General features: G+C 39.7%; 1 protein-coding gene across 1 annotated transcript; it reads left to right on the forward strand.

The window, feature by feature from the left end:
* Positions 1–4,606: 4,606 nt before the first annotated feature.
* FAM200B (family with sequence similarity 200 member B) lies at positions 4,607–16,097 on the forward strand. Its single transcript, XM_039241566.1, is given in 4 exon segments — positions 4,607–4,626; positions 13,235–14,157; positions 14,160–14,452; positions 14,454–16,097. Coding segments are annotated over 3 exon segments (1,962 nt in total). The 5' UTR covers positions 4,607–4,626; positions 13,235–13,982; the 3' UTR covers positions 15,948–16,097.
* The last annotated feature ends 88 nt before the right edge of the window (positions 16,098–16,185 follow it).

The raw sequence follows: 16,185 nt of genomic DNA on the forward strand, positions 1-16,185 counted from the left end.
TCTATAAATTATGCAAGCTCTTGGGGTGTTTGGGTGGCTCAGTTGGTTGAGTGTCCCAGTTTGGCTCAGGTCATGATCTCATGGTTCCTGAGTTTGAGCCTCACATCAGGCTCACTGCTGTCATTGCGGAACGTGCTTTAGATCCTCTGTCCCTCTCTCTCTCTCTGCCCCTCCGCTGCTTGTCCACTCTCTCAAAAAGAAAATAAACATTAAAAAAAATAAAATAAATTTTATAAGCTCTTAAAGCTTTAAACTCAGTAATTTTTTAAAGTTTATTTATTTAGAGAGATAGCAAGCAGTGGCGGGGCAGAGAGAGAAGGAGGGAGAATCCCAAATTGGCTCAGCGTCCTCAGGGAGGAGCCCAGCATGGGGCTTAAAATCATGAACTGTGAGATCACGACCTGAGCTGAAATCAAGAATTGGATACTTAACCAACTAAGCCACCCAGACACCCCAAGCCCAGATTTTTAAATGATATATACACTTACTGTATATGTTAATAAAAAATGACAAAACTCCAGAATACTTTCAAGAGAAGGTAAAATGGGGCGCCTGGGTAGTTCAGTCGGTTAAACGTCTGACTTCAGCTCAGGTCATGATCTCACAGATTGTGGGTTCGAGTCCGACATCAGGCTCTGTGCTGACAGCTCAGAGCCTGGAGCCTGCTTCAGATTCTGTGTGTCCCTCTCTCTCTGCCCCTCCCCTGCTCATGATCTGTCTCTCTCTGTCTCTCAAAAATAAGTAAATATTTTTAAAAAAGAGAAGGTAAAATAATTAAAATAACTTAGAATGTCACTGTCTTCATCGGCCTTCTGTTTGGCTAAATGAAGTAAAATAAACTGCTGCAAATTCTATTTCTCACTCTGCTGCAGGTTCATATTTACAGACTATCATAGTGTATTTAAGGTATGAACAAGTGCTCCCAAAAAATGTTTTAAGAACCAGAAATATTCAATCCTTCACAAACTACATGGATAAGTCTTTATCCCTAGCACTGACCTAAGACTCTTCAAGATATTAATAATTTCTCAGCAAACTAAAATTTTTATTCCTTAATAACTCTTAAATGCCTACCCAGAAGAACTTATTAAGGAAAATAGACTTGAATAATCATTTACTCCTGTCTCTCCTGTTTTTTAATTACTACCGTTATGGAGAAAGGCAGCACAGATTTTGATTACAAAAGATTCTTTTGATTCTTCCACACACCTTTCAATCTATTTAGAAAAATGTACCAAATATACATACAGTTCAGTTAAAAAATATGGGGGGAAGAAAAAAGCCACTGGTGTCAATTCAACACTGCCTTTTCTATTTATGCCTTCCTATAATACAGCAATTTCTTTTTGATATGTTGTTTATCATTGTAACTCATATTCCCACACTGTTATTTCACTTACAAATTTCTTGTCTATCATAAAATGTCCCCTTGGTTATAGTCCAGTGATTCCCAAACCTCTTCCTCCTCAAAAAAAAAAAACAAAAAAACAAAAAAACCCTCTCATACTTGGCCCTTCACTCTATGAAGGGCAGCTTCAGTATTTATCACATTTACAAATAGATCTACTAAAATGGGTACCTAGGTGGCTCAGTCGGTTAAGCCTCCAACTTGATTTCAGCTCACGCCGTGATCTCAAGGTTTTATGAATTCCAGCCAGGAGTTGGGCTCTGGCAAAGAAGTGTAGGATTCTCTCCTTCTCTTCTCTCTCTGCCCCTTCCCCACTTATGCTGTCTCTGTCTCTCAAAATAAACTTAAAAAAAAAATTTCGAAATACAAATCAAAACCACGATGAGATCCCACCTCACACTGGTCAAAATGGCTAACATTAACAGCTCAGACAACAACAGATGTTGGCGAGGATGCAGAGAAAGAGCATCTCTTTTGTACTGTTGGTGGGAATGCAAATTGGGGAAACCACTCTGGAAAACAGTATGAAGGTTCCTCAAAAATTAAAAATACAACTACCCTATGACCCAGCAATTGCATTACTAGGTATTTATCCAAGGGATACAGGTGTGCTGTTTTGAAGGGGCACAGGCACCCCAATGTTTATAGCAGCGCTATCAACAATAGCCAAAGTAGGGAAAGAGCCCAAATGTCCATCAATGGATGAATGAATAAAGAAGATGTGGTATGGGGCACCTGGGTGGCTCAGTCAGTTAGGCGTCTGACTTCGGTTCAGGTCATGATCTCATATGGGGTTCGTGGGTTCAAGTCCCATATAAGGCTCTGTGCTGACAGCTCAGAGCCTGGAGCCTGCTTCGGATTCTGTGTCCCCCTCTCTCTCTGCCCCTCCCCTGCTTGCCCCCTCTCTCTCTCTTGAAAATAAATAAACATTTAAAAAAATGTGATATATATACAATGGAGTATTACTCAGCAATCAAAAAGAATGAAATCTTGCCATTTGCAACTATGTGGATGGAACTAGAGGGTATTATGCTACGAGAAATTAGTCAGAGAAAGACATTTATCATATGACTTCACTCATGAGGACTTCAAGCTACAAAACAGATGAACCTAAGGGAAGGGAAGCAAAAAGAATATAAAAACAGGGAGGAGGACAAAACATAAGAGACTCTTAAATATGGAGAACAGAGAGTTACTAGAAGGGTTGTGGGAGGGAGAAGGAGCTAAATGGGTGAGGAACATTAAGGAATCTACTCCTGAAATCATTGTTGCACTATATGCTAACTAACTGGGATATAAATTTTAAAAATAAATTTAAAAAATTCCCTATTTGACCCAGTTCTGTTCAGACAATCTGACAGTTACCAGTGCAAATGTAGGAAATTATATGTATTCATTAAAACATCGTTTCTCAGGGACCTGGCTGGCTTGGTCTGCAGAGCACACCTCTTGGTCTCAGGGTTGTGAGTTTGAGCCCCACCTTGGGTGTAAAGACTACATTAAAAAAAAATGCTTTGAATGTGTAAATGCTGGAAACAAGTGTGTACACATCGTGGATTGGCTATAAATTGGAGTATGTCCACAAAATGGAATATGTGACAGTTAAAAAAGGGGAGAAAATGAGGAAATTTAACTAGATAGTGATAAGGAGTATCCAGAATATACTATGAAGTGAAAAAAGCAAACTGCAAAATAATGCAGAAAATATTGAAGAAGGGAATGGAGGGAAATAAGAATGCATAGTCACATTTGCTTGTATTTGCATGAAGAATGGAAAGATAAACATGAAACTGATTAAAAATAGTTACCTGTAGAAGACTATGAAGGACAGTACTGGATGGAGACTAGGAAGGAGAGAGCATTTCTCTCTAGGTAGTTTGTGCTTGTAAAATATTTACTGATCAGGGGCACCTGGGTGGCTTAGCCGATTGAGCGTCCGGCTTCAGCTCAGGTCATGATCTTGCAGTTTGTGGGTTCAAGCCCCGCATCAGGCTCTGTACTGACAGCTCAGAGCCTGGAGCCTCCTTCAGATTCTGTGTCTCCCTCTTTCTCTGCCCCTCCCTTGCTCATGCTCTGTCTGTCTCTGTCTCAAAAATAAACTAATAAAAAATTTAAAAAACATATTTACTGATCAATATGTGTGAAGTCTGAGTTAAAATAAAAACTTCTGCACCTAACATTTTTTTCTATTTTTTAATTATATTTTAAAAATTATTTTAATTAATTAACTATAAAAGGCAATAAATACAGGGGCGTCTGGAGGGCTCAGTTGGTTAAGTGGCAGATTCTGAATCTCAGCTCAGGTATTGATCTCAGGGTTTTGAGTACCAGCGGAGGTGGGTCACCACCACCACCACCTCCCCTTACCCCCGCCCCCCACCACAGGCACCGGGTGTGGAGTCCACCAAAAAAAAAAAAGGGATAACTATATCAATCTGAAAAATCTCTGGTTTGTAACAAAGATGCACTTATTTGCACTGATCTTGTCAATAATTAAGAAGTGTGTTTTGTTAAAATCATTACAAGAGCAGAAACATAAATATGTATCTATAGTTGTATCTTAAACCTAGTTTAATGAAATGAAGATGTATGTTAAAAATCAGTGAACTGTTCACCTAAAGAGACACAAGATCATGATTAGTAAATACAATATGGGTCTCTAAATAAGTAAACCAGGAAAGATGGTACTAAAACTCAAAATTCCCTACAATCCTTTTACGAAGACCGTCAGGATTAGCGGGCGCTCAGAGGATCACTCGTGGGTCCCGGGGGCGCAGCGGGGACTCCGGGCGAGGCTGGGGCCGCGCTGACCTTGCAGCAGGTGCGGCTCGGCGCCACCACCCGCTTCGCCGGGTTCTGGTGCGGCTGCTGCGCCAGCTGAAAGGCCTCCCGAGCCGCCGGCAGCCTCTTCTCCGCCCCCATGGCGCTGAGACTTGGCCGGGACGACCCTCGCCCGCGCCGGGGCCTAGTGGGACCGAACGACCGCGAGACCACACTCCAACGTCGACTTAAGATCGAATCCGCCCAAGCTGACCACCCAGGGGTAGGTTACCGCCAGAGCGTTCAAATACCTCCCGCTGAAGAAGCAAATACCGCGAGACTGCCGCGAGAGCGCCGGGAGGCGAAAATTTCGGCCCAGTCCGCCGTTTTGCGCGTGCGCAGAGGGCGGAGCCGGCCCACCCCCCTCCGCTGGAAATGAGACGTTTGTGAACGCCGAGGTTAGACCGGAAGTGGTGTTGCGTAGGGAATGGGTGGGGGCTTGGGGGCGAGCTGAGCCGCTGCTCGTCGAGCGAAGCGGGAGGCTTGTGGCGCTGGGCTGGAGGTGAGAAGAAAGGCAGCCTCTGATAGGGATGGACCAGAGCCGGCTAGCGGGAGATGTCCCGGGTTTCTGAGGGGAGCTATTCTAGGGTCGGTCGGAAGGGGGCAAGCTGAAATTCTTAGAAGGTCTAGTTGGACCCCAGAGGGCGGGGGAGAAGTCAGGAATCCGCTGGGAAGAGGATAACATGTGAATGTACCTAAAGGTGCTATCTGCAAGTTCCTACCCTTAGGGTCTAGTGTGCTACCTAATGAGTGCATCAAGGCAATACGGGAAACGAGAGAACAAGAGATGGAAGGTAATTTTAGGTGACTGGTTATGAGGCAGATCTGCAGTATCTTCAGGAGGGAATCAAGCCTTACATATCCTTTACAAATGAAGAATATTTTATACAGACAAAAGTATAAATCATACATTGTGTATTTGCCACCCAGCTGCAGAAGTAAATTACACTTATTGTTTGATAATATAAATTGAAGTCCTTTGCTCCACCGTATCTCATTCTGTTCCCTCTTGCCCAAGGTAACCACTCTGCCAAGCACCTTTGTGTTTTAATTTTAATTACATATATAGCACTGTTTTTGCATAATTTTAGCAATCAGCAACGTATATATCCTTTGGTAGCTTGCTTGTTTACTTAATGTTTAAGATTACCAGTGTGATGTAACTCTGGTTCATTCATCATAAAAGCTGAGCAGGTATTCCCTTATATTAATTTTTCAGTATTTATCTTTTTTTTTTTTTGGCTTTGTATGCCCAGTGCCTGATACATTGTAAGTTCCTAAACGTTAGTTAAGTGAATGGATGCTATAGCATTTGAATGCTGTTTCAGTCCTGACACAAATGCTGAAATCTTTGAAAGAATGAATAGGATCTCAAATGACTTAAATAATATTCCATACAAACAGAATACTAGTCAAAACCAGAATCATGGACTTGCTTGACGAAGTTCAAGAACTTTGACAGTTCTAGAGCTTAAAACCTAGTAGAGTTGTATGAAAGATAAGATGAGGCTTAGATTTAAAGATATTGCCATGAGGAGAATGCACTAGCTGAGAACCATTAGAGGTTTTTGAATTATGAGAAAACTGATCAAAACTATTTTTTATGAGTACCTGGCAATAACAATAAATAATCTGTATTTTTATTTTTATTATTTTTTAAATGTTATTTTTGAGAGAGAGAGAGAGAGAGGCAGGCAGAGCGCAAGTGGAGGTGGGGCAGAAAGAAAGGGGGACACAGAATCCAAAGCAGGCTCCAGGCTTCCAGATGCCAGCACAGAGCTTGCTGCGGGGCTCGAACTCACAAACTGTGAGATCATGATGTGAGCCAACGAGGGACACTTAACCAACTGAGCCACCCAGGCACTCCCAAAAACTGTATTTTTAGAAGATAATATTCGTAATACTATGGAGATCTATCTAAGATACAAGAATTGGTGTCAGGGAATTAAAGACCACCTGTTAAGCTTACAGCAATAATAATCATTGCATTAAACGTATAAGACAATCATGTATAACTTGCTGAAAATCCTGAAACATTTTCCTAGACCATTCATAGCACCACCTTCCTGAAGGACTATTTCACACCTTCTTCCGTCAAACTTGCAACATTTTCTACTTCTGTGTTCACTTAGCCGATGTCTTGCATCCTGTTTCAGTTAAAAAAGGACTTACCTGGCGGGAGCCTGGCAGTCTGAGTCAGAAGAGCTTGAGACTCTTGATCTCAGAGATTGGGAGTTTGAGCCCCACATTAGGGATAGAAATTACTTCATAAATAAATAAACTTAAAAAAAAAAAAGGATTTCACCATGCTTTTCATCACCGCTTCTACCAGGTCTATATCCTGGTACTAATACATTACCTCTGCTATTACTGTCGGTGAATTGTCTGATTTAGGAGAGGGAGTTAGCTCTTTAAGAATACTTTCTGAGGGTGCCTGGGTGGCTTAGTCTGTCAGGCATCAGACTTGATTTCAGCTCAGATCATGACCTCAGTTGTCTGTGGGTTCAGCCATGTGTTGGGCTCTGGATGGCAGTGTGGAGCCTGCTTGGGATTCTCTCTCTCCCTCTCTGTTTGCCCCTCCCTCACTCCTGTGATCACGCCCTCTCAAAAAGAAATAAACTTTTAAAAAAAAATGCTTTTTGAATACAACAGTCTGAAGCATAGCCAATTATAAACTCCCAAGATGATTGGGTTGAAGTAGGAGTAGTAAAAATAGAAAAAACCAGAATGATTAAATGACAGTTGATTTTGTCTGAAAAAATAGTAATTCATACTTAATAATACAAATGAGATACTAGTATTTTAGGTGAGTAATTCTTAGGTAGATTTAGGTGTTAAGCTTTATAAACTAAATCTAAACATAGTTTACATTTGTGTTTTTATAGGACCATTCTTTCTGCTACTTTAACGTAAGCAGCTTATTGTGAAATAGGATATCTTTGATTATCCTATTTTAAGGAATATGTTTTACTAGCCTTTGTCTTACATATTGCCAAACTGTTCAAATATAGTTAGGTAATTTATTTTTCACTGACTGGTAAAACTAGTGTCATTCATTCTCTCATTTATTTCAGATACATTTACTGAGTTCCTACCATAGACAAACACATTCTAGGAACAGGTAGATAAGATTCATTAGTGCAAAATCAGCAACCTGAAACCACATCACACGACTATATTAATGCATCTTAGTATATAAAAAACTTTCCACTACAACTAGTTGGTCACCTGAATTGAAATTTTGTCATAAAAGATAGCTACACTATATGTACGTCTGATTAAAGAGCATTATTGCTCAGAAATGACAACAGTCAACCTCAATGCGTGTATCTTAAGCATCAGTGCACACATTTATGATTTTTTAAGTTTTGGCCAGAAGGGATCTGTCCCAGCAGAGCCCAGCTGGGCTGTGGAATTACACTGATGTACTCGATCACGTTATGGTATGTGTATGCTCCGATGTATGTTGACTTCTAATTACGGATATGTCTCTTTAAATTAAAATTCCACAACTTATGATTAGACCAAAAACTTCAGATTTGAGCCTGTCACCCAAAATTGACTTCCCATTAAGACACCTTTCAGAGACAAGTTACGAAAAGGGAGGGCAAACTAAAGACTTTGGAGCACATTTAGCTCCATTTTTTTTTTTTTTATTGAGACACATTTTTCTTTACCTATATTAGGTAAATATCTATAAAATACCTGGGGGCCATGGCATATTTTATCCTTAAAATTGTAATGTTTGAGGGGCATCTGGCTGTCTCAATTGGGAGAGCATGCTACTTTTCATCTTGGGATTGAAAGTTCAAGCCTCAAGTTGGGTGTAAAGATTAATTTAAAAAAATATTTAAAAACAAAACAAAAAAAACCCCACTATAGTGGTTTGAGATTTCTTGTAGGGAAAGAAGTATTAAAAACAAGTGAGCTTCTCTATTGGAAATTTTAACTGAGAAGAAATCAGTAATTATTCTCTTTCACCTTTTAAGGGCAGCTGTATATCTGAGTCAGATTGCATTTAAGTCTACTGTGAATTTCCCTCCAACTCTTCTTATTCATTAAAAAGAAATCTAAGTGCAGTTGATTTTCCAATTAGTTCCGGTTTAAACGCTGATGATAATACACCATGCTCTGACATCCAAGAGAAATGAACTTTCATCCTACTAACCTATTTTGGAAGATAGGACATAAGAAAAGCTTCGCCTTTTTCAGACCACAGTGAAATATTTGGAACATGTCATCTTTCAGGGAAACTTCTAACTGAGATGAAGTCAAAGGCATCTACCAGTCCCTGAATTCTCTCCCAGGTGCACATCTTTTTAAGCATAGTCTGGTACTATATACAGTAGATTTCTAGTTCCTTAGGCTACTTAGCCATAGTTAAAGCATTTATAATAACTAGTCATGTTGATAAATAAACACTGACCTCTGTCTCTGTCTGTAGGTCTTCCTGATGGCACCGTTCCTTTATATTACTATAAACAGAAAACTATGCCCAAAGAGTGCTAGCCTAGAGACCAGGTGATGCATTTTGTACTATTGCACATTACAACTTAATCCTACTCTGGTAGCAACCTGTCTTCTCACATGGCGTCTGCTGCTCCCTTGCTGGCACAGTTCTGAAGTTACTTTCCAGCATTGCTCCAAGATGCCCATTAAAGCTTTTTGTAAAGTTTCAGCCCTTAAATTCAAGATTTAACATTTGTCCAGTGCTAAACTTACCAAATAGGATAGATTTCTCTTGACCAGCTCTTCACATCCCTGTTTTTCACTGAATTATGCTACATCGTGTGACCCATCTCACAGCCACCTTTACTTCTGCCTGTACCTTCAGATCTGTACTCTTCAGTTCTAACTTGCTTCTGTTTTCTGACATTTCATATCAGAGAGACCCTCCAACAAGGTACCTGAGTACCATGCTACTCCATTATGATTCATGAGATCCTCAGAGTAGTCCCTTGGGCATTTGAAGTCAGCCAGTATAAATGAATTAACATTGACACCATTTTCAAAAAAAAAATCAATCAACAACTACACTTTGTCTATAATGCCTAATCTGTATCCGCAATTATGGTATGCTCCAGCAACAAAAAGATACACAGCCTTTGCTGGGATCCTCATTTAAAATTCACCCGTATGTACAGTCCAGCAATCAGATACCCTTGTATTTACCCAAAGGAGTTGAAAAGTTATATTCACACAAAAATCTACAACTGATAGTTATAGCTGCTTTTTTCATTAAAAAAAATTGGGGGGTACCTAGGTGGCTCAGGCAGTTAAGTGTCCAACTTTGGCTTGGGTCATGATCTCACCATTCATGAGTTCAAACCCTGTGTCAGGCTCCACGCAGGCAGTGCAGAGCCTGCTTGGGATTCTGGCTCTCTCCTCTTTCTCTGCCCCTCCACCACTTACACTTTCTCTCTCAAAATAAATAAACTTAAAAAAAAATTGCCAAACTTTGGAAGCAACGAAGAAGTCTTTCAGTACGTGCATGGATAAATAAACTTTTATATCCAGACAATGGACTAGTATTCTGTGCTAAAAAGAAATGAACTGTCAACCCATGAAAAGGCATGGAGGAACCTTAAATACGTATTACTAAGTAAAAGAAGCCAATGTAAAAATTCTTCATACTGTAAATTCCAATTATATGACATTCCAGAAAAGGTAAAACGGGAGACATTTTTTTTTTTTAAATCAGTGATTACCAGGGATTGGAGGGAGATAGAGATGAGTAGGCAGAACATAGGAGTTTTAGGGCAATGAACATACTCTGTATGGTATTGTAGTGATGGATACGTGTCATACATTTGTCAATTGCCAAATTATTGTTAATAGTAAAGTCCATATAGATATAATTAGTGAAGTCTCACAATAGAATATCACCAAGACTATAGTCTTTTCTTTTATCGTCTTTTCTGACATCTTTTTTATTCAAGGTTACCATTCTCTGATGCCTCTTTCAAAGTTGGCTTTATAAATAAAAAAATATTTTTTTAATGTTTATTCTTGAGAGAGAGAGAGAGAGAGAGAACATGAGCAAGGGAGGGGCAGAGCAAAAGAGAGACAAAGAATCTGAAGCAGGCTCCATCAGCACAGAGCCCGATGTGGGGCTCGAACCCACAAGCTGTGAGATCATGATTTGAGCCCAAGTCGGACGCTTAACCGACTAAGCCACCCAGGCGCCCCAAAGCTGGCTGTATAATTAAAAGATTAGGTCCCCACATAAATACAATGACAACAGGCTGATGAACATTGATGACATTGAACTAACGTGTAGCACATTTGTCAGAGCCACCAGCTATTCCTTATACCCATACCTTGCTTGCATCCTAGTATATAAGTATTCTCTACTCTGCTTCACTCAGGTGGAGAATTGGTGGCAGCTAGAATGAAAATATTTAGTGTGTCCCCTAATTGGGGGATTCTAATATTCCTCTCAAGTGAATGGGGCAAATCCATTCACCAGGCAATTAATAAGTAATCTTAAGATAATGTGTGTTTCAGTTTTAACACTATGACTTCCTGGAATGCAGAATTTTTATACTGAAAAATAACAGACCTCATGGGGAAAATAGGATTAGGACCAAACTATATGACTTTGTAACTAGAACAATAACAACAACAAGAAACTATTCAAAACATATTCAGGATTTGTTTTAATCAGGCATGATAAGACATATAGACACAGAAATGTCACAAAATAGGAAGTTTTTATACTCCCAGATTCCTAGAGACAGGAGGTAGAGAATGCCAAGCCATGCTAGGGGGCCATGTGGGGAAACACGGGATTGGTCAGGAGGCAGCGGGAGTGGAAGGAAAATTTCAGAAAAGCCTGTATTGTGGAAAAGCCTGGGTTTTCTAGGAAGAGAATCAGTGAGGCAGGGTGAGCTGGTTAAGCAGGTTTAAAATTGGGTTTTTGATTATTTCAATAGGCTCTAGGGCATAGGGGCTGTCCCTAGTTGTCAGATAGCTGGCCCTGAGATGATTGGGCAGATGGGAATATTGCCAGAGTTTAAGAGTTTGATGGGGATGGGGTGGTGTGTGTGTGTGTGTGTGTGTGTGTGTGTGTGTGTGTGTGTGTGTGTGTGTATGCATGCGCGCGTGCGTGCTCAATGGACTCTGGAATGGTTAGTTTGCATATGAAAGTTGTTAACTGGTGTTTAGTTGTTTGCTATCAGTTTTATTGTTTGCCATCTCTAGGGTAGTTTTGGGGGATGGCCAATCCCTCCCTGATTAGTGAGAATCCAGATGCCAGAGAGCATCAAGAATACAAGTAATAAGGAAATATTAATGCAAAAAATTCTGATAAAAGCTATTCACACTGTAAAGTGTTGAATTTCTTTTTTTAAAATTTATTTACTTATTTTGGGAGGGAAAGAGCATGAGCAGAGGAGGGCCAGAGAGTGGGGGAGAGAGAATCCAAAGCAGGCTCCACACTGTCAGCACTGAGCCAGATGTGGGGTTAAGACTCACAAACCATGAGATCATGACCTGATCTGAAATCAAAAGAGTCAGACACTTAACTGACTGAGCCACTCAGGCACCCTTAAGTTGTTGAATTTCTAGTAAACAACACAGTAAGTATAAGACTTTCCCTCTTTCCCCCAAAACGGTGAAACAACTTGATGGAAGGGTACATAAGTAAGTCCTGGGTTATGATACTAAGACCCAAATAACACTAAGATCAAACAACAGTGCAGGAAGCCCCAGTGTCCCCTCAGAGCATTCCTATGAAATCCCCTGCTTTCAGAAAGTTGATGTTAGGCCACTTTGCTTTTACCAAAGACCTACGTTAAGATGGTAATGGCTTTTTTCATAGAAAATCCTCTTTAGATTTCTTTCAGTTAGCAAAAACAGGTATTAGTGTAGGTCTGTCTGAAATGTGAAATGGCATCACACCAACTTTTAGAAAGTAGGGGATACCTGTACTTCTAAGATGGACATACCCAAACTGGGCTAAGAGGAAGTCTAAAATGGCAAATGAACCATGCTCCTCCATGGCTTGCTGTATTCAGCTTTTCAAAAATTAAAAAAAAAATTTTTTTAATGTTTTATTTATTTCTGAGAGAGAGAGAGACAACGTGAGCAGGGGAGGCTCAGAGAGAGAGAGGGAGCTACAGAATCTGAAAACAGGCTCCAGGCTCTGAGTTAGCTGTTAGCACAGAGCCCAATGGGGGGCTCAAACCCATGAACCGTGAGGTCATGACCTGAGCTGAAGTCGGACGCTTAACCGACTGAGCCACCCAGGCGCCCTCCCACCCCAAATTTTTTAACATTTATTTATTTTTGAGAGACGGAGTGTGAGTGGGGGAGGGGCAGAGAGAGGGAGATACAGAATCCAAAGCAGGCTCCAGACTCCAAGCTGTCAGTACCAAGCCCGCCAGAGGGCTTGAACTCTCAGACCACGAGATCATGACCTGAGCTGAAGTCAGACACTTAACAAACAGCCACCCAGGCACCTCTTGCTGTATTCAGCTTTATTAAGTGTATTTTGCAATTCCTGATGCCAACATCCAGGTTTTATTGACATCAATTTTTCTTGTTTTTTTTAGTTAAAAAATTTATTTACTTTCTTTTTTTCTAATTTTTTTAAACGTTTTTATTATTGAGAGACAGAGAAAGACAGTACATGAGCATGGGAGGGGCAGAGAGAGGGGGAGACACAGAATCTGAAGCAGGCTCCAGGCTCTGAGCTGTCAGCACAGAGCCTGCTGCGGGGCTTGAACTCACAAACTGTGAGATAATGACCTGAGCTGAAGTTGGATGCTCAACTGACTGAGCTACCCAGGTGCTCCTGACATCATTTTTTCTATTTACCAATACTGGTTTAGATGATTTGCCTTATAGAAATAGACCTAAGCTGATATAACATAGTGATGAGAAGAGCTTTAAGCCTTTTGTTTCAGCACCCATGACCTTGGATATCCTGAAGGTTGCCATAACTGGCAATAATACCATCTGTATTATAAAGCTTTAATGTCATCTCTCTGCTCTTATTCCCAGGTCAAGGATGAAGTTCAAGAAAGTTCTAAAAATATATCATCAGGTCTGACTTGGTAGTTGACCTAGCCATGGAGAGCCTCATTGGATCCTCATGGGGTCAGACCATAACTGGAATTCTTAAAACTCTTACCACCATAAAGTATCAATAATGAAAATGTAGGATATATACCTACCACTTCAAGAAAGTTCCTGTACCAGCCAGCAGCCTAACAGATTAGCTAGCTGCTTTGATCATCAAGCAGACATACTCAAGCTCAGCTCAGCAGAGGAAAATCTCTCTATATCAATATTTTTCACATTCTGTGTATGACCTATTAGAAAGTTATGAAATCAGTTCTGTGAGTCACACTGAAAAATTTTTTAAAACAAAGTAAAATACATCAAGTGCTTTGTGTGAATCCTTTGCCAGAATTGTGCTACCAGGAATACTAAGGTCAATTTCAATATCTGAAAAGATAATTAATTAATGTAGGGTATATAATGAATAGAGTGTATACTGACCAAGAAATGTTTTTTTAAGCATTTGTCCACTCATGTCTTATTGACTTTTCATAATAATAAAGTTGGTGAGCAGTCTAGTTTTATGTTACCATGACTTACAACTAGATGTGAAGTCTGAAATGTTCAACTGAGATGCATTTGCAAACTATGTTTTTTGGAAAGATGTTATCTAGGCCATATATGTGTATAAATATATATGTAATTCTTTTAGTACCATTTAAAACATTTAATCAGAGTTGCTTTTAAAATGGATCCTATCTTTTTTAAAAGAGAGAGGAAAAATGAAGTGATATGTGCAGAAGCTTGTCCAAGTTCAGCTGCTGGATCTGGAAATGTGAGTAGTGAGCATATTGAGAGAAACACTGACTCTAATCTGCAAACTTCAACTTCATGTGAGCCACATTTCAAAAAGAAAAAACTGCAAGACATGACAATTATTTAAAATACGGTTTTATCAAATGTGAAAAACCCTTTGAAAATGACAGACCTCAGTGTGTTATTTATAATAATATTCTTGCAAATGAAAGCTTAAAACCTTCTAAATTAAAAAGGCACTTAGAAACTCAGCATGCTGAACTCACTGATAAGCCTCTTGAGTATTTCCAAAGAAAGAAAAAGGATGTAAAGTTGTCCACACAATTTCTTGGTTGTCCTACAGCTGTTAGTGAGAAGGCCTTACTATCATCATATCTGGCTGCTTATCAAGTGGCAAAAGAGAAAAATGGCTCACACGGTGGCTGAAAACATCATTCTTCCAGCATGTTTGGATACGGTACGTGCAATTTTTGATGACAAATCAGCTGACAAATTAAAAATGATATCTAGTGATAACATAATATCTCTTCGAATGTGTGCTATTGCGGAACACTTAGAAAGGATGCTTCTTACCCGGTTACAGACTGGTATAGACTTTGAGATCCAGCTCGATGAGAGCACTGATCTGGGGAGCGGCACAACACTCTTGGTTTATGTTAGATACGCGTGGCAAAATGACTTCATGGAGGACTTTTTGTGTTGTTTAAATATAACCTCACACCTAAGTGGATTAGAGATTTTTACAGAATTAGAGAAGTGCATCGCTGGCCAATATAAACTGAACTGGAAGAACTGCAAAGGAATTACGAGTGACGGAGCAGCAAGCAAAACTGGAAGACACAGCAGAGTGCTTAGAAAATTGCTAGAAGTTACTGATAACGGTGCTGTGTGGAATCACCGTTTTATCCATCGTGAAGCTTTCGCCTCCAGAGAGATTCCACAGAATCTCATGGAAGTACTGAAAAACGCAGTGAAAGTTGCCAACTTTATTTAAGGAAGCCAACTTAATAACCAGCTTCTCGAAACATTTTGTTCAGAGATTGGAACGAATCATACCCACTTACTGTATCATACCAAAGTTCGTTGGTTGTCTCGCGGCAAAATACTAAGCAGAGTTTACGAACTCAGGAATGAGATCCACACTTTTCTTACTGAAAAAAAATCTCACTTGGCAAGTATTTTAGAAGATGACATTTGGGTGATGAAATTGGCATATTTAACTGATATTTTTGGCATTCTTCATGAACTGAGTTTAAAACTACAAGGGAAAAGTAGCAATATATTCCAACATGTGGAACGCATCCAGGGGTTCCGAAAGACGTTGTTGTGGCAAATGAGGCTTAAAAGCAACCGTCCCAGCTACTACATGTTTCCAAGATTTTTGCAACATATTGAAGAGAATGCTATTAGTGAAAACCTTTTGAAAGAAATAAAATTAGAGATATTGGTGCATCTGACTTCTCTGTCTCAAACTTTTAACCATTTCTTCCCAGAAGAGAAATTTGAAACATTAAGAGAAAACAGCTGGGTAAAAGATCCCTTTGCTTTTCGAAACCCAGAATCAATAATCGAGTTAAATTTGGTGCCTGGAGAAGAGAGTGAATTACTGCAGCTCAGTTCTTCTTACACATTGAAGACTGATTACGAAGCATTAACATTATCAGCATTTTGGATTAAGGTAAAGGAAGACTTCCCTCTGCTAAGTAGAAAGAGCATCCCGCTTCTGTTACCATTCACAACAGCTAATTTGTGCGAGCTTGGGTTTTCAGTCCTAACCCAGGTAAAAACAAAGGAAAGAAATGGATTGAATGGTGCTGCAGATATGCGGGTAGCACTGTCGTCCTGTGTTCCTGACTGGAGCGAGCTTATCAACAGGCAAGCACACTTGTCACATTAAATAAATCTTCCCCGATTTATGTTTTTGTGTTTCTTCTTTTGTGATATTTTTCTATGTTGTATTTAGATGTTAACATAGCAGTGTATGTGGTAACTTTGTTTTCACTTTTGTCATATTTAAGTATTAATAAAATTATAATGTAACTTTTCATTCTTTGACCAACACTATCATGAACTTCTGTTAGAGACCAGGAACTGTTCTAGAGACATTTGTGATACAAAATGAAGAAAGCAAAGAT

This window comes from Hyaena hyaena, unplaced genomic scaffold (assembly GCF_003009895.1).
Source record: "Hyaena hyaena isolate Hyena2069 unplaced genomic scaffold, ASM300989v1 scaffold_195, whole genome shotgun sequence".
NCBI lineage: Eukaryota > Metazoa > Chordata > Mammalia > Carnivora > Hyaenidae > Hyaena > Hyaena hyaena.